Source organism: Mangifera indica, chromosome 8 (genome assembly GCF_011075055.1).
Source record: "Mangifera indica cultivar Alphonso chromosome 8, CATAS_Mindica_2.1, whole genome shotgun sequence".
Taxonomy (NCBI): Eukaryota; Viridiplantae; Streptophyta; class Magnoliopsida; order Sapindales; family Anacardiaceae; genus Mangifera; species Mangifera indica.
The window spans coordinates 8,250,920-8,268,624 of NC_058144.1; the positions used below are offsets into that span (position 1 = coordinate 8,250,920).

Below are 17,705 nucleotides of genomic sequence, written 5' to 3' on the forward strand. Positions count from 1 at the left end.
GTGATAACATATATTTTATGCACTGAAGTGAACAAAAAGCAAGGGGGCCTAAAACATAGAAAGGCATCAAGGTGGATTGTCGAGATCTGCAAAAATCCACACAACACATCACAACCTGATGTTGATTCCTCAGCAAAGGATTATGAAATGGCTCATGAACCAGAAAGTACCTTCAACAAGCTTTCAAAAAGCATTTCAAAGAATAGATCAATCCCAACATTTCCAACATCGCCAGTCTATTGCTCCCCAAAGTAGTACCAAAACCTCTTATCCCCATATCTCTCTCAGCAAATTGGAAACCTTGGCCAAGTTCATGGCATTCTTAAAGAGCTGCAAGCCTTTCCTATAGGCACAACCATGATAATGAATGCTCTATTTTAACAAACCGTGTTTTAGCAGATCTGAGAATCAACAAAGTCTGTAACCAAAATAAATGCCAGTGCTTGGTCAGATAGCAGCGACTTTTCATGGTAAAACAAGTAGGCATGAGCTTCTTTATCTGCCCACCCAACCCTTCCACACAATTATGGGCATCAAATGATCTTAGCAATGTCAACAAACACAAAAGAAAAACAACTTACAAAACGACTTAAGTTATCTTTATGCCTCAATATCATGACAGCAAGCTAAGAGGTGCACCTAAATCCGAATACCTAAGAAATTTAAGTAATAGAACAAAAAGCATGTAGTTCCCAAAAAAATATCCACCACTTCAGCATAATAATATAGGAGTAAATCAGAGAAAAGAGAGTACTGCTGAGATGGAGAGGAGGGTTTGGTTTTGGTGGGTATAAAGAGACAATGACTGCCAAGTGCATTTTCAGGATAAATAATTTTTTGTATTGATCCTTCACACTTAGATTTAACAATAAAATTGAGGTGCATGGAAAGGGCAAAAGAGAAGGATCTGGTGTAAACTGCGTTAAGCCAAACTGTTGAACATACTGAACCATGATAGTGTTTGCATTTCGAACGTAACGCCCATTTTCGACTATACTTGTGCATATAAGAATCTTAATAACACCTTCTGAAATTTTCTCCATGGTTTCCTCAGGCTACTTCGAATGTTGCTATAAGAAGCACATAGCATAAAAAAAGTGCATCATATGTAACATCAGAAGCTACTAGAATTAAAACTGAGCCATCTTCTTCCAAATAAACTAAGAGGTACGTACAACTACCATAGATCAACAAGTAAAATCCATCTGGAAGAGATATTTTCTGTAAGAATACACAGTGGCTAACCATTTCATCAGATTTATGTTTGCAGGTTGTCTGAATGTGTTTCCATGACAGCTCCATATATTGCATACCACAGGCAAACTAGCGAACACAATCCAAGATCAACCCATTTACACATGTTCAAGTTATTTTTTCTTATAGCTTATTCTAATCATAAGGTTCTTTGTTCATGCCATATAACTGAGAGCCTTGGCGCCTTTTGTTCACGTAAGATGTTGGTGAACTTCAAACATCACCAACTTTAAAAGTTAACAAAATTGATGAAGTATTAAAACTTTTAAAATTCAATCTGAATTCAAACCTCTGTCACATTTATGAAACTTTGACTTATGTAATAGTTGTAATTTTAATTAAAAATAAAAATATATTTAATAAATCTTAATAGTAAAATGTTATTTATTTTAAAAGTTTTTTTTTTTGGTCTTCTCACTAATTTTATAAAAAATTAATCAAATTCAACAGGCAGCGAAAAAATAATTTTCCCAAAATTAAAAAGTTATGTCGTCAAACCGAAGGGGGGAATAACTATTCAACCTATTTAATAAATAATGTGTGCATTTAAATATACAATTTTAATTTATAATCCAACTCCGAAAGGAAACAAATTAATAAATGGAGTAATATTACGCTTACCCACTTTATATACATAAATGAATACATATTTATATGTGTTATCACATGATTAAGTATTATTTTATTATTAATTCAAAATTTTCAATTACAGGATAACATATATTAAATATTTATTTATTTATGTATTTAAATTAAATACACATAATTTTATTATTTTACATATTTCTGTTTAACGTTTCAATAACCCATATTGAGAATGTAGCCCACATGCTAATCAATATAACTAATTGGATTATTATTCTTGTTAATCTTAAACATACACAAGCCCCCAACTTCTTCGATTGTCGTCATATATGAATAACAATCTCCTATTTGATAGAGTTTTAACAAATTAATGACACTAAAACATTTTACAAGGGATAGTGTATTATGGTATTGATTATAATTAATAATTATATTGGCTTGAGATTAATTACTTTTATATATAAATATATATATATTCCAACTTTAGTTGAGGTAATGGTAGTTGTATTTGGACCTAAAACACTGTCAATTCAATCAAGAGAAGCTTCATTCTATTCTTCAGTGGTATGAAGTTGAAGCCCACTCCAATTTTTTTTTCTTTTTCCTCTCCATTTTCATTTCATTCTAAATAAATTAAGAAAAATTAATTGTTGTTGACAACACTCAACATCAACAAAATCGATAATCAACTGAAATCTCACTAAATTGATAGTGTGACTTTAGTCAAAATTTTATCGATCAATACAAATTCAATTAATAATTGCATCAATCAATACGATTTTGTAATACCTTTAGGTACGTTTCAGAAATATTTGTATTTTTTGATCTTAATTTGAGATATTTCTAGTTTTAAATGTATATGTTAAAATGTGTGTGTGTTATATACAAAACAATTATAAAAAAAAAAAACAAAGATATATATATATATAAAGAGAGAAAAGTCAAAAAAAAATGTAATTCTATCTTTTTCCATCATCTTCTCTGTCTCTTTCAAAAAAAGTAGCCCTCTTCATGTTTTTTTTTCTTTGTTTTTAGAAGAAAAGTGGATGATTTGAAGGGTTTGAAAGAAAAGTAAGAAAAGAAAAGAAGAGGAAATACTTTTAGAGCTTTGATAACCAAAAAATCTCTTTCTTTTTCTCTTTTCCTATGTTTATATATATTGGATGCATATTTTATAAAGATGTTAGTGTGTTTTGATGTTGATTTAATGTGAGTTTGGTGATAAAAAAAGGAAGACAAAAAAAAAAAAAAGAGTCAATTTAGCAAATATTGGCTTAAAATAAGGTAAGAGATGTTATCATTAGTATGTTTCATGTTTTATGCTTTTAGTTCTATGTTATAAATGATTATTTTGAAGTTGAGAAATGTTATTTTGCCATTTGGAGTATCTATGTGTATTAATTTGTTCACGGCAGAGAGTTGGATGATATTTACCATTTTACCATTGACTTCGTCCTACGTTTTGACTACCTTATTAGATGCATCATGAGTACTATTATAGCTTGTTGGAAAGCTCTTTGAATCCTCTTTTCAACAATATATAGCCTTGTATGAATTAGATACAGTTTGGATTGTTAAATTATACGAACAAAAAGACTGTCTTACCAAATAAACAGTAAATACAGTTTTTACTACTGATTTTGTCCCACGTTTTGACTGTCTTATCTGATGAATCATGAGTACTATTATATCTTGTTGAAAATTTTTTTGAATCCTCTTTTCAATGATATATAGCTTGTATGAATTAGAGACCGTTTGGACTATTAACTATTATATGAACCAAAAAGATTATTTTACCCAAATAAATAGGAAATATAAGTTTTTGCCACTGAATTCATCTCACGTTTTAACTAACTTATCGGATAAATCATGAGAGCTATTATAGCTTGTTGGAAAGCTCTTTGAATTCTCTTTTCAAGGATATATAGATTGTATAAATTAGAGACCATTTGGATTGTTAAATTGTATAAACAAAAAACATTATCCTACCAAATGAACAATCCCATGAACAATAGTTCACAGTTTTTGGAAAGAAAGAAAGAAAGAAAAGGAGGAGAAAAAGGAAAGGAAGAAAGAAAGAAAAGAAAAAGAAGAAGAAAAGAAACAAAGCAAGAAAAGGAATTTGAGGCTCAAGATTCAGGGATCGTCCTAAAAGTATAGTCTAGTGAGTTATGAATAGTTTTATATAGAAGTAAGATTACTAAGATGTAAGGCACGCACGCATGCTATAAACTATAAAGGGGCACTTTATACTACACCGCCCGCAATAGGTCACATCTGTAGTAGGACATAGACCCACAGTAGAGTTTGCTCGCAATAGAGCATGCTCATAATAAAACACAATTCAAATTAAAAAATGGTGTAGTGAGAGAAAATAAGAGAGCTCGACCTTAGAAAAGTGTCAAATCTTTATAGTTAGCTTCTAGAAAGTATCAAATAAACACCAGATGGGACAAAGAATGAACTAGATTATCCCCTCAATTTCTTATAAAGGTTCTGATATGAGGTTGAGTCCTAAGAGTGAGTTAAAACAGGAAAGGAGATAGTTTACTTAATTCTTTCCCCTTACTGAGTGTTTTTATCTCTCACTTCATTTTTTTTCATGATTGCAGGTACATGTGATTGAGATAGCTGCAAGTCAAGGTCATGTCAGCAAAGATAGACCTAGGTTGGGGCTGGTTACCTATGGATTTTGTTACATACATATAATACTGTTGATTTTTGGTCCTATTCAGATAGTTGTATAGTTGTATCTAGGGGCATGTATATGATTACTTCATGATCTTAGATGTTTTATATGAGTTTTCATATGGGATATATACATCTTTTGTTCACTTCCAGATTTTCAGTTTTCTTAGAATAATTTCTGAACACTTTTAGTGATGCGTTCATTTTAAAGTATTTTAAAAAAAAATAGATACTCCGAATATTAATTCGTAATATTTCTTCTTTGGTGGATAATACTTCTAGGGAGAGATGTTACAAATTTCCAATGTCATATGGTGATGAATGTCATTAGTGAAAATTAATTTGTTATTATTTTTAATCAAAATTAATGTAAATTATGGATAAAAATTATAATTACTAAAATTTTAGGTATAAAGTGTTAAGGATTTTTTTTTTGCCTTTTTAATTATTATGTAAAAAATTTAACAAACAAAATTAAAAGTAAGACTACAATATTTCATTAAACTTTAGGTAGGAAATAATTATTAGGCCGATAAATAAATAATTTGTCAATATAAGAATGTGTATTTAGATATTCTATTGTAATCTATAATTTAACTCCAAAAGGAAACAAATTAATTGTTGTATTTTGCACATATTTGATAGATTATTTTAAAGGCAAATTGATATATTTTTCATGTAAAAATAAACAAAATAAGGTTAGTTAATTGTGGAATAATATAATTAAGGACACCAAAAGAATTAATAATCACTTACGGTCCTCAATTAATCCTCTTCGATTAATGTATGTAAACCCCCAACTTTTTCAACACAGGAATCATCCACACTGAACAGGATAAATTTTGAGTTTATTGATAGACCTCACAACCATTGAATTAGGTAAGTTAAAAGTTTGATCTTGATATATCGTCAAAAGAGACTTGAACTTATACTTTTTAATACATAAAAACTTATTTTTTTATCACTTAAACTATTTTTCAAGGGTACAATATATTATTATTTTATTATGAGTAATGATTGTACTAGCTTGATATTAATTATTCTTTCTTTTTTTGTTTAACAAATAATGAAGTAGATGAAATCTCGAGCCTAGTTATCGATCTCACAACCAAGGTTATGAGTGAATTTTGAATCCGTAGTTTTCTTGGTTGGGCACCCCCATGGTTGCCACTAAATTACTCCTATGTTTCCTGTTTCAAAACAGGTATTTGAAATGCTTTTAAAGTCCTTGGAGAAACGTGTTTAACAATAAAGGAAAATCCTTGTACGTTACGGGAAGACGTTGCCACTGTCGTTATACTTTGGCGCGCGAACCCTTCGCCCTTCTCCATGAAACTAGAACGACAACCTTATATCTTGATTTTTTGATTTTAAGATTTTTCATTCTTTTGCTATATATTATTTTTCATATGCTCTCCACCGGCTGAGATTCTTTTGTTTGATTCTCTTTTTCAAAAGTTTTGATTTAGTCCTTCTTTTGTTTTGATTCCTTGCGTCCAAATTTTGTTTCCTTCATAATTACTTATAATTTCTTGATCTGAATCTCGGTCTAGTAACCTGTATGAAACCTTGATATAGATATCTGCACTTTTGATCGCTACGGTGAATTTTGATGGAGTTGGCATGAAGGTATTAATTATACATATATTCAGCAAAGAGACAATCTTTGAATTTTTTTTTTCCCTGTTGATGGAAACGTGTAATAGACTGAATTTTGCAGAAGATTAATTGCGGGATGGACTCATCAATGAAAATTACGGATTTGGCTACTCCACCGAGGTCTCCTGCACCTGTAAGAAGTAGTCTTAGACTTTCTCATGGCTTGGTAAAGTTGACATCAACACCAGTGAGAACAGGATTGGATGCTGCAACCTGGCTCCAAACTGTGATTTCTCCACTTCCTGCAAAGCCATCAGCAGAATTGGAGAAATTTCTTCAATTGGGTAATGGCAGTATACTCAATCAGGTGGTAAATAGAGCAAATATAATACTAGAGGCCTTGTTTCCCAGTAGACAAAAGATTGTTAATTGGAGCCTGTTGCATGTCAATTTGATGGACAATTTATGGACGGGAGAGGAAACTAAAGAAGCCATGAAATTGTACTATAAGGTTTTGGAATCCATCTGTAATTCAGAGGCTAAAAAATTGAGTGGAGGAGGAGATTTGAGTGGTTTGTTGACTAATGAAAAGTTCCACAGATGCATGCTTGCTTGTGCAGCTGAGCTAATATCTGCAGTGCATATTAAAGTTGGTGTAGTGTTGACAGTGGCGATGCAGAGAACTGGGATTACAGCATTTGATATGAGCAAAGTGATAGAGAGTTTCATCAAACATGAAGATTCACTCCCCAGAGAATTGAAGCGGCACTTGAATTCTTTGGAAGAGAAATTGTTAGAAAGCATTATGTGGGAAAAGGGCTCTTCTCTTTACAGTGCTCTGATTGTTGCAAAACCATCTCTTTCTGATGAAATAAAGAGGCTTAATCTGCTAGCTGAACCTATGCCATCACTGGATGAAATTGCTATGAATAATCATGTGGCTTCTGGAGTTTTCCTTCACCAACAACTCCTGAAGTTTTCAGGTTGCAGTTGTTTGCTTTCATTTTTTCAGGTATTGTTTGGCCAATCAAACTTCAATCTTAATTAACTTGATTTTGTCCATTTCAGGAGCAAAGAGAACCTGTGATGAGTATGGCAACAAGCTGGTAAAATATAATTCTTCTGCTTCAGCAACCCCACCATTGTCATCACCATCTCTGCAAACAGCATTTGTCAGGCATGATTCTCTTCTACATCTTAATTCAACTACTATCTTCTTTCTTCTGTTGAAAATCTTAGAATATGCTTGTTTATCTTCAGCCCTACACAATCAAATTCACCAAATAAAGGAAGTACCCACATGGATGCAGCAATCACTCTGATATTTAACAAGGTATCTCAATATGACCAAGGCCATTTTTCTCTCAGAATTTTCTCTCACTTTCACTAATCCTCATGCTTCAGTGCAGATGTGCAAGCTAGCTGCTGTCAAAATCAATTCTATGGCTGAAAGGCTGAAACTTCTACCACAACTACGGGAGAAAATCTATTTGCTTTTCCAACAGATACTTACTCAAAAAGTATCTCTCTTTTTTAACCGGCGTATTGAGCAGATAATTCTTTGTTGCTTCTATTTAGTAGTAAGAAAGGTAAGAGCTTTACTTCCCCTGGAAGATACTGTCAAATATTTCCTCATTTTATACCTATTTATTCTGAAAAAGGAAATTGTGCAGTTTTCTCCATTACAGCTAACCTTCCAAGAAATCGCCCAAAATTATGTCAAGGAAACCCAATGCAGATCTCAAGATTTTTGTTGGGTGTTTGTTAGTTGGTCATCTCACTGCAACAGGGTATGTTTATACATTCATAATTTTTTTTTCAGCTCTTTTCCAGGGACGTTACAAATCCATGATGTTAATTGAAACAGAAAGATGGGGAGAATCGCGTGAGTATAATTAAATTTTACAATGAAATATTTCTTCCGAATGTTAAATATTTACTGGAGGAGATTGGATCCAAGCAAGTTCCTGATTCTGACAATGGTAATACTGGTTTGTTTACTCTTACCTTTTGCTTATATTTCTATATTTCTCTGCATTACTTCTGCAAACAATCTCAGTTTGTTTTGGTGCGATAGATCTTTCTCCACGGCCGTCTCTATTTCCAAGGGTTCCTGATATCTCTCCAAAGAAGGTGTCTCCAATGCTGAATGTATATAGCTCCCCTTTGCATCCATCAAAGGCAAGCAAAATTCTGCCCTCAAAATGCAACCACCAAAACTTAGAAATTACGCCATGCCCACCCAAACATGCATCAATTTAGCTATAATAATAATTCATAATGTGTTGTCTCTGTATCATGTGCACAGAAGGAAGCATTGAACTCACATGTTGGGAAAAGCTATTACGCATTCATTGGACAGAGTAGTAGTGAATACCAAAGCCCATCGAAAGAACTTGATGCCATTAACGAGAGCTTAAATAGGTATGTTAATATTCAAGTCCACACTCTATAGACATTTTGACAATCCATAAAGTTGTTGAGAGTCTTTATTTTCCAGGACGAGCGGGAATGCTACAAGGCGTATGCTCAACTTCAGTGATCCTTACGTGACTTTGATAAGCGACGCTGTTGTGGCCAGGAGTCTGTTCCCTCAAAATGATAATCCTAGCTGAAGTACAATCAGCTTAAATTTCTCTTTAAATTGATTTTATTTTCACAATATTTTTCTGGTCTACCTTATGAGTGGAGAAAGTGGTGAACAGCATAGGAGCAGAATTGAAGTGCCAAGGGAAGGGTGGGGTGGGGTGGGGACGGGGGTATTTTTGCTTTTAGAGCAAAAGGACTTCAAGGCCACCCTAAATGGTATTTGCTTTGTTTTTGGTGTTTGAAGAATGCCAAAGGAACTTGGATTCAAGTCTAACGACAAAATATCAATGTCATACTCTAAATTGACTTAATCCATTGATTACCTGAATCCAAATCCAAAGTTTTATTTATTCAATATGATTAATTCAATTTTAAAATGTATTCTGATTCCGATGAAATTTCTCACCACTAAAAGATAAAATTATGACTTCCCAAACAACCCATTAGTATGTGTTAATGATAGGTTATTTACGTAATTATCCATCACAGAAATAAAATATAGGTGATCGTGACTTAACATTGAATTTTCATCCACGTGAAAATACCTAAATAAGAGTCTATAAAACAAAAATAATTATGGTAAATGTCATCTGTACAAAGGGAAACAGGAAGTTTCTTCATAAATTTCCAGCTTCCACGGACAATCTATTTAACATGTGTACTTCAAACACACCCTCCAACTCCACTGAGTGTGACAGAAGATGCCTCCTTATTCACGTACAAAAACATCAACACTACGGCCTGTGGCTCATAGATAATAGAATTTTATTTTATTTTTTAACTAAACATAGTATATCATACCAACTTCAATTAGGCTGATATGAGGAATATTTAGTGCCACGGCTGGTCCCCTACAGTTCTTGCGAAGAAATGAATACCCAATATCGATCACAAACCTTTTTAAAAATGAAGACGATCTCCTAGCCTTCACATATGAGTGTCCCAATATGTAAGCGACCCCTGCTTCCTTTGCTTGTATCAAATCCGTCAGCTCATCCTTAACCGCAGGGTCCATTGAAGGATTTGGTGATAACTGAAACCTCACCCGACGCCTCCTCACCTGTGGGTCCTCATCATCAAAAACAGATTGCAAATTCTGCAGGGCTACAGATTTGCTGCTCTGGATTGAGTCAATCGTCTCAATATCTTCTTGCTCAGATATTATGAACGTCGAGCTTGATTCAATATTTCTAGTGCATATGACAGCCATCCTTCTATCCAGGGAAGACTCAGAACTAAAGGGCTGTGGTTCGACTGCTTCCATCAGGATAAACTCTGCTATGCTTTGTATGAGCTGGTTCTCAAAGTCATCACCATCACATTGAATATCTTTGTAACCATACCTCACAATGCACCTATACATGCGATACGGCCGAGGGCAAACGCGGCCAATGAGAAACCGTTCTTCAGGTGAAACATATGGGACCGAACTGATTTAACACAAACAAAGACTAGCACATTATGAAATGCGGGAAGGTTTGTTACAAAATGAGAGAAGATGGCAGGGACGCCTGTTGCCAACTCTGAGTATATAAGCCCAATCCCAGGCACACGGACAATACCAAGGCTGGGGCCTAAACCAAGTAACCATTTTAATGAAACTTTGTTATGCAGATCAAAGTTGTACTTTTTGCTAGTCCCATAATGCCAGATGTACATAACCACCATAAAGATGAATGAGAGCACAAGAGGAACCCACCCTCCCTGAGGTACTTTAGTAAATGCCGCTGACAAGTAGGTACCTTCAATGGACAAGAAGAATAGAAGGAACATTGCAGCCAGAAAAATACTTTTCTCCCAGACAAAAATTATGACAAGTGCCATGAGAAACGTTGTGATGAACATCACCGTCATGCAAGCCAGTCCTGGTACCAGGAAAAAAAAAATGCAACTTCATAATCACATGCAAATAAAACATACATGCAAGCACATGTGCATCAAACAAATTCCACTTAACTGGTTGTGGCAAGGAGCAGACACAAATAATGCAAACATTGGGACAATGAACACAGATACATACTAATACAGAGAGAGAAAGAGAGGTTTCTTTGAAGGATAACATACCATAAGCATTTCCTATTAAGGTTGTGTCCTGAAACCCAATAGTAATAGCAAGAGTAAGGATCATTAGGATCCAGTTTATCTCTGGAATATATATCTGCCCATATATATTCTTAGAGGTGTGGACAACCTTCACCCGGGGAAAGCAACCAAGGGCATGGCACTGTTTGATGATAGAGAAGGTAGCAGTGATAATAGCCTGACTCCCAACAATAGCTGCAAGGGTGGCAATGACAAAGACAGGCCAAAATACAGGATCTGTAACATAGCAACAGAAAGCAAAATTAGACCAACCCAAAATTGAGAAGAAATTTTGAAACAATCACTTCATCTCAAAATGAACTGACCAGGTATAGAGTCATAAAAACTGTACGGAATCTTCTTGGGGTTTTTGGACAAGAAAGCAGCCTGACCCATGTATTGTACTACCAAACAAGGGTATACAACAAAGGCAAATGCAATCTGCAAACATGAGAAGATCATTCAAACTTATGCCGCACAAACATTAATGACAGGTCTTTGTTTCCTAAAGGATGGGTCCAACTCACTCTAATTGAAAAGGCAGTGAAGTGACCAATGTCTGCAAACATAGCTTCAGTACCTGGTGAGAACCATAAATGCTCTGTTGTCAGTCTCACAAAAGTGGCAACATATAAGATTTAATGAGGAATCTGATAGCTAAAGAACTTGAATAATTTCTTAACCAACCAAGAGATAACTTCAACTAGGGCTGGATTTGAGCCAAACCGAGCTCGAGTTTGGCTCGATTTGTAGAAATGGAGCTTGAGCTTTAACTAACTTATTATTAAAACAACATCGTTTTAATACATATTGGTCAAAACGACGTCATTTTGTATCAAAATTTTAATTCATTCACGAATTTGACAAGTGGTTCGAGCTCGAAGTTGTAGGCTCGGGCTCGAGCTCATCTAGGGCTAGCTCGTTCAAGCTCATCTAGGGCTAGCTCGTTCGAGCTCAAGCTCAAACAAGCTCGATTCGAATCTAGCCCTAACTTCAACTCAACCACATTCATAAAATGAATTGCAAAACAATCTAGCAATAAGTTATACAACATAAAGAAATTTAACAATACATAATTTCTAACAGATGCAACCTACCAGTTATGCAAAGAAGGATCCCCCCAAGAGAAATCCAGCCTTCTCTGCCACACTCTTTAAAGTATGTGACAATATAATGTGGAGAGATTGCACGAACAATCTTTGGATTCCAATTTATGACGTTGTACAAACCAACAGAAAATATTGAAACCAACCAGATGATTACAATTGGCGCAAACATAAAAGCTACTTTGCGAGTGCCAAAATGCTGCAAAGCAAACAGGCCCACCAATATTACACAGGCAAGCAAGAGCAGTTCACCTACAAAAAAGGGAGCCTACTGTGTCAAAAACAGGTATGACGGCCCAGAAGAACATTAAAGTATCAAAAAGCATCAAAACCATGAATCAAAAACTTAACATAAGTATCAGGGTGACAGAGAGAGGGAGAAGAGAACCGAATTACCATTAGTTAATTTATCTTCTGTAACCTGCAGCCCTGAAACCGATGACAGAACTGCAAATAAAAACGTGTCATATATTAAACCGCACATATCTGAGGGAGTGAAAGAAGAATTTCCAAGATGGAATACCAAACAAGCTAAAAATGCAAATTAATAATAAATTATAAATTACACCTCATTTAAGGAAAAAAAAAACCTGGACAGCCCAGGGTGGTAGAAGGCTCTAAAAATTTCACAAACTAGTTAAAAAAAATACTGTATTCAATAACATAAGAACAGGTCCCTCAAGTTCATTGCAAGCCCTGCATGCAAAACAAATTATACAGTAAAAGCTGGAAGAGTAGATTGCTTGTTCCTTAAATGATCATAAGAAAGTGATGCAATATACATCTATAGATTCCTATTTCAGTTCAACAACTAATAACTGCAGCATGTATAAATTTGACACATCTGGGAGTTTTGTCAGATCAAACTTTAAGAACACCATCTTAGGATCTTACCTGACATTGGTGGAGTGAGCACACCATCACCTATGAGCATACAAGCACCAAAAAGTACCACCACAAGTAGAGCTGTTCTTAGCTTTTTATGTTTCTCCAAATATCTCTTAAGAGCAGAAGAGGTAGCAGACTGCATTGGATGGCCATATTTGTAGGTTGAGAGCTCCTCATCGGCTGCTTGTTGATTGGGAAGTAAGCTAAACTTTGCATGCCTACAAAGCAGTGAATAGAGAGCAAATGTACCACCTGAAATGAATTAGGAATGTATAAGCTCTAGCATATTAGCGAATAAAGAATCCAATTATAAAAGTTTAAATATCACCAGACCTTCACCATTATCATCTGCGGTCAGTACAATACACACATACTTGAGTAAGGGTATTAAAGTAAGGGTCCAAAAAATCAAGGAAAATGCACCAAATATTGCTTCCTCATGCCAATTGTCATCCAGCTTCCCTATGAACGCACTGGAATAAACATAGAGAGGTGAAATGCTCAGATCTCCATATACTACACCAAGACTTTGGTATGCTAATATTAGGTTCCTGGAGAGATTCACCCAGGAAAGCTGCAAGGCCACACAAACCCATTGAAAGGTTCCACAAATCAGACACTTATGAAACTGCAGTTTCAGGAGAGATTTTTTAAAAAATGTAAACAATCATAACCATGTCCACACTATGCACAAAGCTCAATCTGTATCATATTAAATCAAAACAAAAAATGCACCATAACCAAAAGTACAGTCCATCATTAATCTTATAAAATATAATTAACCAAAAAATAGCTTGAGATGAAAAATCTTCAGTCTAAAGTATGGATCCATATCAAAACAGTTACTTAAGCACTCTCTTACTCATACAAATAAAGTACTATTTACAGAAGGGAAAAAAAGCACCAAAGAAAGAAGAGTCAACTCTTTGTCCATGCAACAGAAAGTTTAAACAAAGTCCTCAAATACAGGACACCAAAAAAGTCTAAACCAAGTCAGAATTTAGACATAATAATAAAGAAAAATATCACCAAACTCCAAGACATGATATATGAATAGTACCAGATGAGACTGATTCTTAATTTCTTTATGAACTTGAGCATATGCAAGGAAGGATAGCATCAAAAGATTGACTAAGCTAACATATTATATTTCACTAAATTAAAGTCATGAACTTTGAATTTTGATGTCTGTTGGTATCAATAACCCTATAAAAATACCAGGCCCTCTCATAAAAGTTTAAACTCTACATATGTTAATCTAAAACTCAGGTTTCGCTCCATGCTAATAGATTATAGACCTACATGAAACTTTCTGGTAAAGAATGACACCTCACACTCGATACGATTAAAACAGAGGAATTATGCGAAACTTCAAGCAAGAACAGAGACTCAAACATACAACTCACCTCAGACCAATAATCCAAAATTCCAAAGAAGAAATTAGAAAAAAAAAATACTACAAAAAGATTAATGAGACTAACTCAGACAGGAGTAACTAAGATGAATTGATTGAAACAATCAAATAATAATAATCACAAACGTAAAAGTCCAGTAGTCTAGCATCAAAAATCGAATTAACAGCTTCAGCAAAAATTCAAGTAACCGAAAATGAAACCAAAAAAAAAAAAAACCTGAGAAGAGCTTCGAGGAGGAGTTAAAATTCCAGATTCCGGCTCCATAGAGAGAATCAGAACCTGAGCACTCTCTCTCCCCCAAGTTTTAAGCAAAATTTAAATCCGAAATTATCTCTTAAAATCTAAACCGGTCCATTCCATTTATAGAAATTGGCGCAGCCAGCCAACACCTACTTTCCATGCTCCCCTCAACGGGCTGGTGCTGTTCTGTTGATATGCTTAATATAGTTCGTGCATCGTGAGTAACTCACGCGACATAGACGCGTCTCGGATAATGAATTAAATATTTTATTATATTATTATTATCATAGGGTAAATTTAAATTTGTAATGGGATCCGCTAATCATGTTTAAATAGACTAATTACTCCGATTACTCTTCTATTATTGATAGAATAATAATTATGAGCGTTAATCCAGTAATTAATAAAAAAAATCTTAATTAAATAATTATAATCAAATTTCAAAATAATTAAAGACTTAGGAGAAAATGATGGTTATATTTGGTAATTTAATTTTTTTATACCAATTCAGGGCAGTGTGCTACACCTCCCACGGTTTGGACGCGGGAAACCGGAGAATCACATGATACTCCGCTGCACTCCAAAAGCCATCTGGAAGAGCGTGTACCGATTAACCTGTAATAACGACAAAGCGATGGCTGGCTTACGTGGGAGGTGGTGGACCCCGCGATTGTTGATGGACGGACGACTAACGCTTGCTTAATAAGAGTAAATGACATTTTTTCCCTCCCAAGGTTTGGTCTACAACCCTTTTACACCCTTAGCTGTACAAATAATAACAATTTTACGTAAACTCAAACTCTATTTAAAAAACTTATGGTGTAAGAGTAAAATAATAATTATATTTATTAATTTTAAAATAAAAAATAAAAAAATTTTTTATTTGAGTCAAATGTTTTAAATATAATAATTTAATATTTAAAAAACACTATTGTATTTTATTTCATTATTTGGGAGTGTAAATGTTATTTTTAAAATTATTAAGCGGTACAATAACATTTCAAAAATATCTGAAAGACTTCCAAACTTTTTAAAAATTTCTAATAACCCTCTAAAAATTTCATAAAGACTCTTAATATTTTTAAAAATTATATTTACTTTTTAAACATATAATTTCAAGAAAAAAAACACTCATATTTATAAAAAGAGATAAAAGAAATAATAAGACAAAAAAATAAGATAAACAGCTTCTTATAAATTTACATATTTAAAAAGTTATTTTAACTTTTGTTAATTTATAGTTATATAATAATTTAAAAATAAAATAATAAAGATAAAATGATAATTTCACTTATTAATACTATAATTTCACTTATAGAGTTTAATTTTAGATGAAAAATTGTTATTTATACTTTGATTTTTGGGTAAAAATGTTATTTATGCAAATTAAAAGTGAAAAAGGGTTTTAAGGCTAAACCTTGGGTGGGAAAAGTGATTCCCTCTAATAATACTAGCCCGGTTACTTTGTCTAATATCATTTGACTTAATTAACTAGACTTAATTAGACTTAAATTAACTACAATCATATCTAAACTAATCTCATTGGATTTGAATCTCTTTTGTCAAAGATGTTGATAATAATTTATTTATTTTGTTCGAATCTACCTAGAGAAATAAGTAAACAGGGGAATTTTAGAATAATTTCTCTTCGAATAAATACTCATTTTCTAGAATTATAATGGCGTAGTTTTTAAATATTTGGCAATCTAAAAGATACCAGTGGAGTTGGAAGAATTTGTTTCCCACTTTAATTTTCTCTCTTTGCGAATCTCATCTCTTCTCAATCTTATCAAAATATTAACACATAAACCATCTTTAATCTTCGATTTTAGGTCATGCGTCATTTTTATATTTTCAAAGACAGTCTAAAAGAGAAGAGAGAGATAAAACTAGAAGAAGAATGACCAACATTCAAGACGACGAATCAGTGTCAGAGAGAAGAAGAACAAACCCTAGGAGATATTTATTTGTTTCAAACTTTGAGTTTGAGAGAACTTATAAGTTTTTTAAAACTTGAAAAAAAAAATGATAAAACTTTAAATTTTTCAATAAATAACGGTTTTATATTATAATTTTAACTAAAATTTTTAAAAATAAAATTTTTAACAAAAATTTAGTTATACCTTGGGTGAAAACAAGTCTTTCGGCCTTTAATTGACTTGGTGTGTCTAGATGTGATAGTCATAGCTTGTTTGATACCAAGGTTATTTAATTTTGATTAAGATTAGTCAAAATGTATTAAAAAATTTCATCTAAACCCTCGAGAGGTTTTGATGATTTTGATGGATTGAATTGGTTATTTTTTATTTGTTTTTTAGGATGTCAATTTGCAATGACTGGTAAACGTTAGGCCAACAGCCAAGTTTTGTAAACCACGAAGTTGAAGCTTAGTTTGGTTTATTAAACACGAATGACAGTTATAGCTTATTTGATTAGGAGTCTTCAAGTTAAATATATTTAAAACAATAAAACTATATAAACCCATTTTTGGTATATAATTTATATACACAGATAAGATATTATCATATGATTAGATATTTTTTATCATATGATAACACATATTTTAAAATTACCTAATTACATTATGATATATCATTATATATATAAAATATATACAAAAAATAGATACACATTACATTACTCTATTTAAAACCCTTGAAAGAAATTTGATTAATACTAACAAACAAGACAACTAGGGTTGACCTTATCAGCATTATTTAAACAATGGCTGACTCTCATCATCTTCATCCAATCAAACTTGGCTGCTATTCTTCAGAAAGGGGAGAGAACGACAGAGAAAAAGATGGGTGGGAAGACAAAGTCAGCCGTTGCAGAAAAAACAGAAGAAAAAAATTGAAGCTCTATGTGGGAGTGGAGTGGGGGAGTAAAAAAAAAAATGATAAAATTTATTTTTTAAATAATAAATTAATTAAATGATTTTATTATATATTTAAAATTAATAAATTGTATTAATTATAATAATTGATAAATAAGTAATTAAATTTTTAAAATTAAATAATAAGAGTTTAGTAATAAAATAAACATAAATGACAATAAGTCTTTTGGCCTAAAAAAATGTATGGTTTTTTAACGATTTATCAAATCAAAACTCTAATGAAAAAGAACAACTTAATTTTGTGTCTTATCTTGATTACACATAAAACTAAAAATCCCAAATTTCTAAAACAACTGTATAACTTTTAGTCCAAGAGAATGGTTCGAAGAGGAGATCAAGGTTGAGGAAGTGTCCTTCATCAAA

The 17,705-nt window shown here is 33.0% G+C and overlaps 1 protein-coding gene and 1 pseudogene across 1 annotated transcript; one reads left to right on the forward strand and one right to left on the reverse strand.

Moving 5' to 3' along the window:
• The first annotated feature begins 5,837 nt into the window (after positions 1-5,837).
• LOC123223563 (retinoblastoma-related protein-like) lies at positions 5,838-8,862 on the forward strand. Its single transcript, XM_044646765.1, has 10 exons — positions 5,838-6,156; positions 6,248-7,109; positions 7,195-7,303; positions 7,387-7,459; positions 7,536-7,715; positions 7,800-7,916; positions 7,994-8,108; positions 8,204-8,307; positions 8,435-8,550; positions 8,627-8,862. Exons 1-10 carry the CDS (start codon positions 6,151-6,153, stop codon positions 8,739-8,741), a joined length of 1,797 nt encoding a protein of 598 aa, XP_044502700.1. The 5' UTR covers positions 5,838-6,150; the 3' UTR covers positions 8,742-8,862.
• Positions 8,863-9,265: 403 nt separating this feature from the next.
• LOC123223562 lies at positions 9,266-14,624 on the reverse strand (annotated as a pseudogene).
• Positions 14,625-17,705: the final 3,081 nt, after the last annotated feature.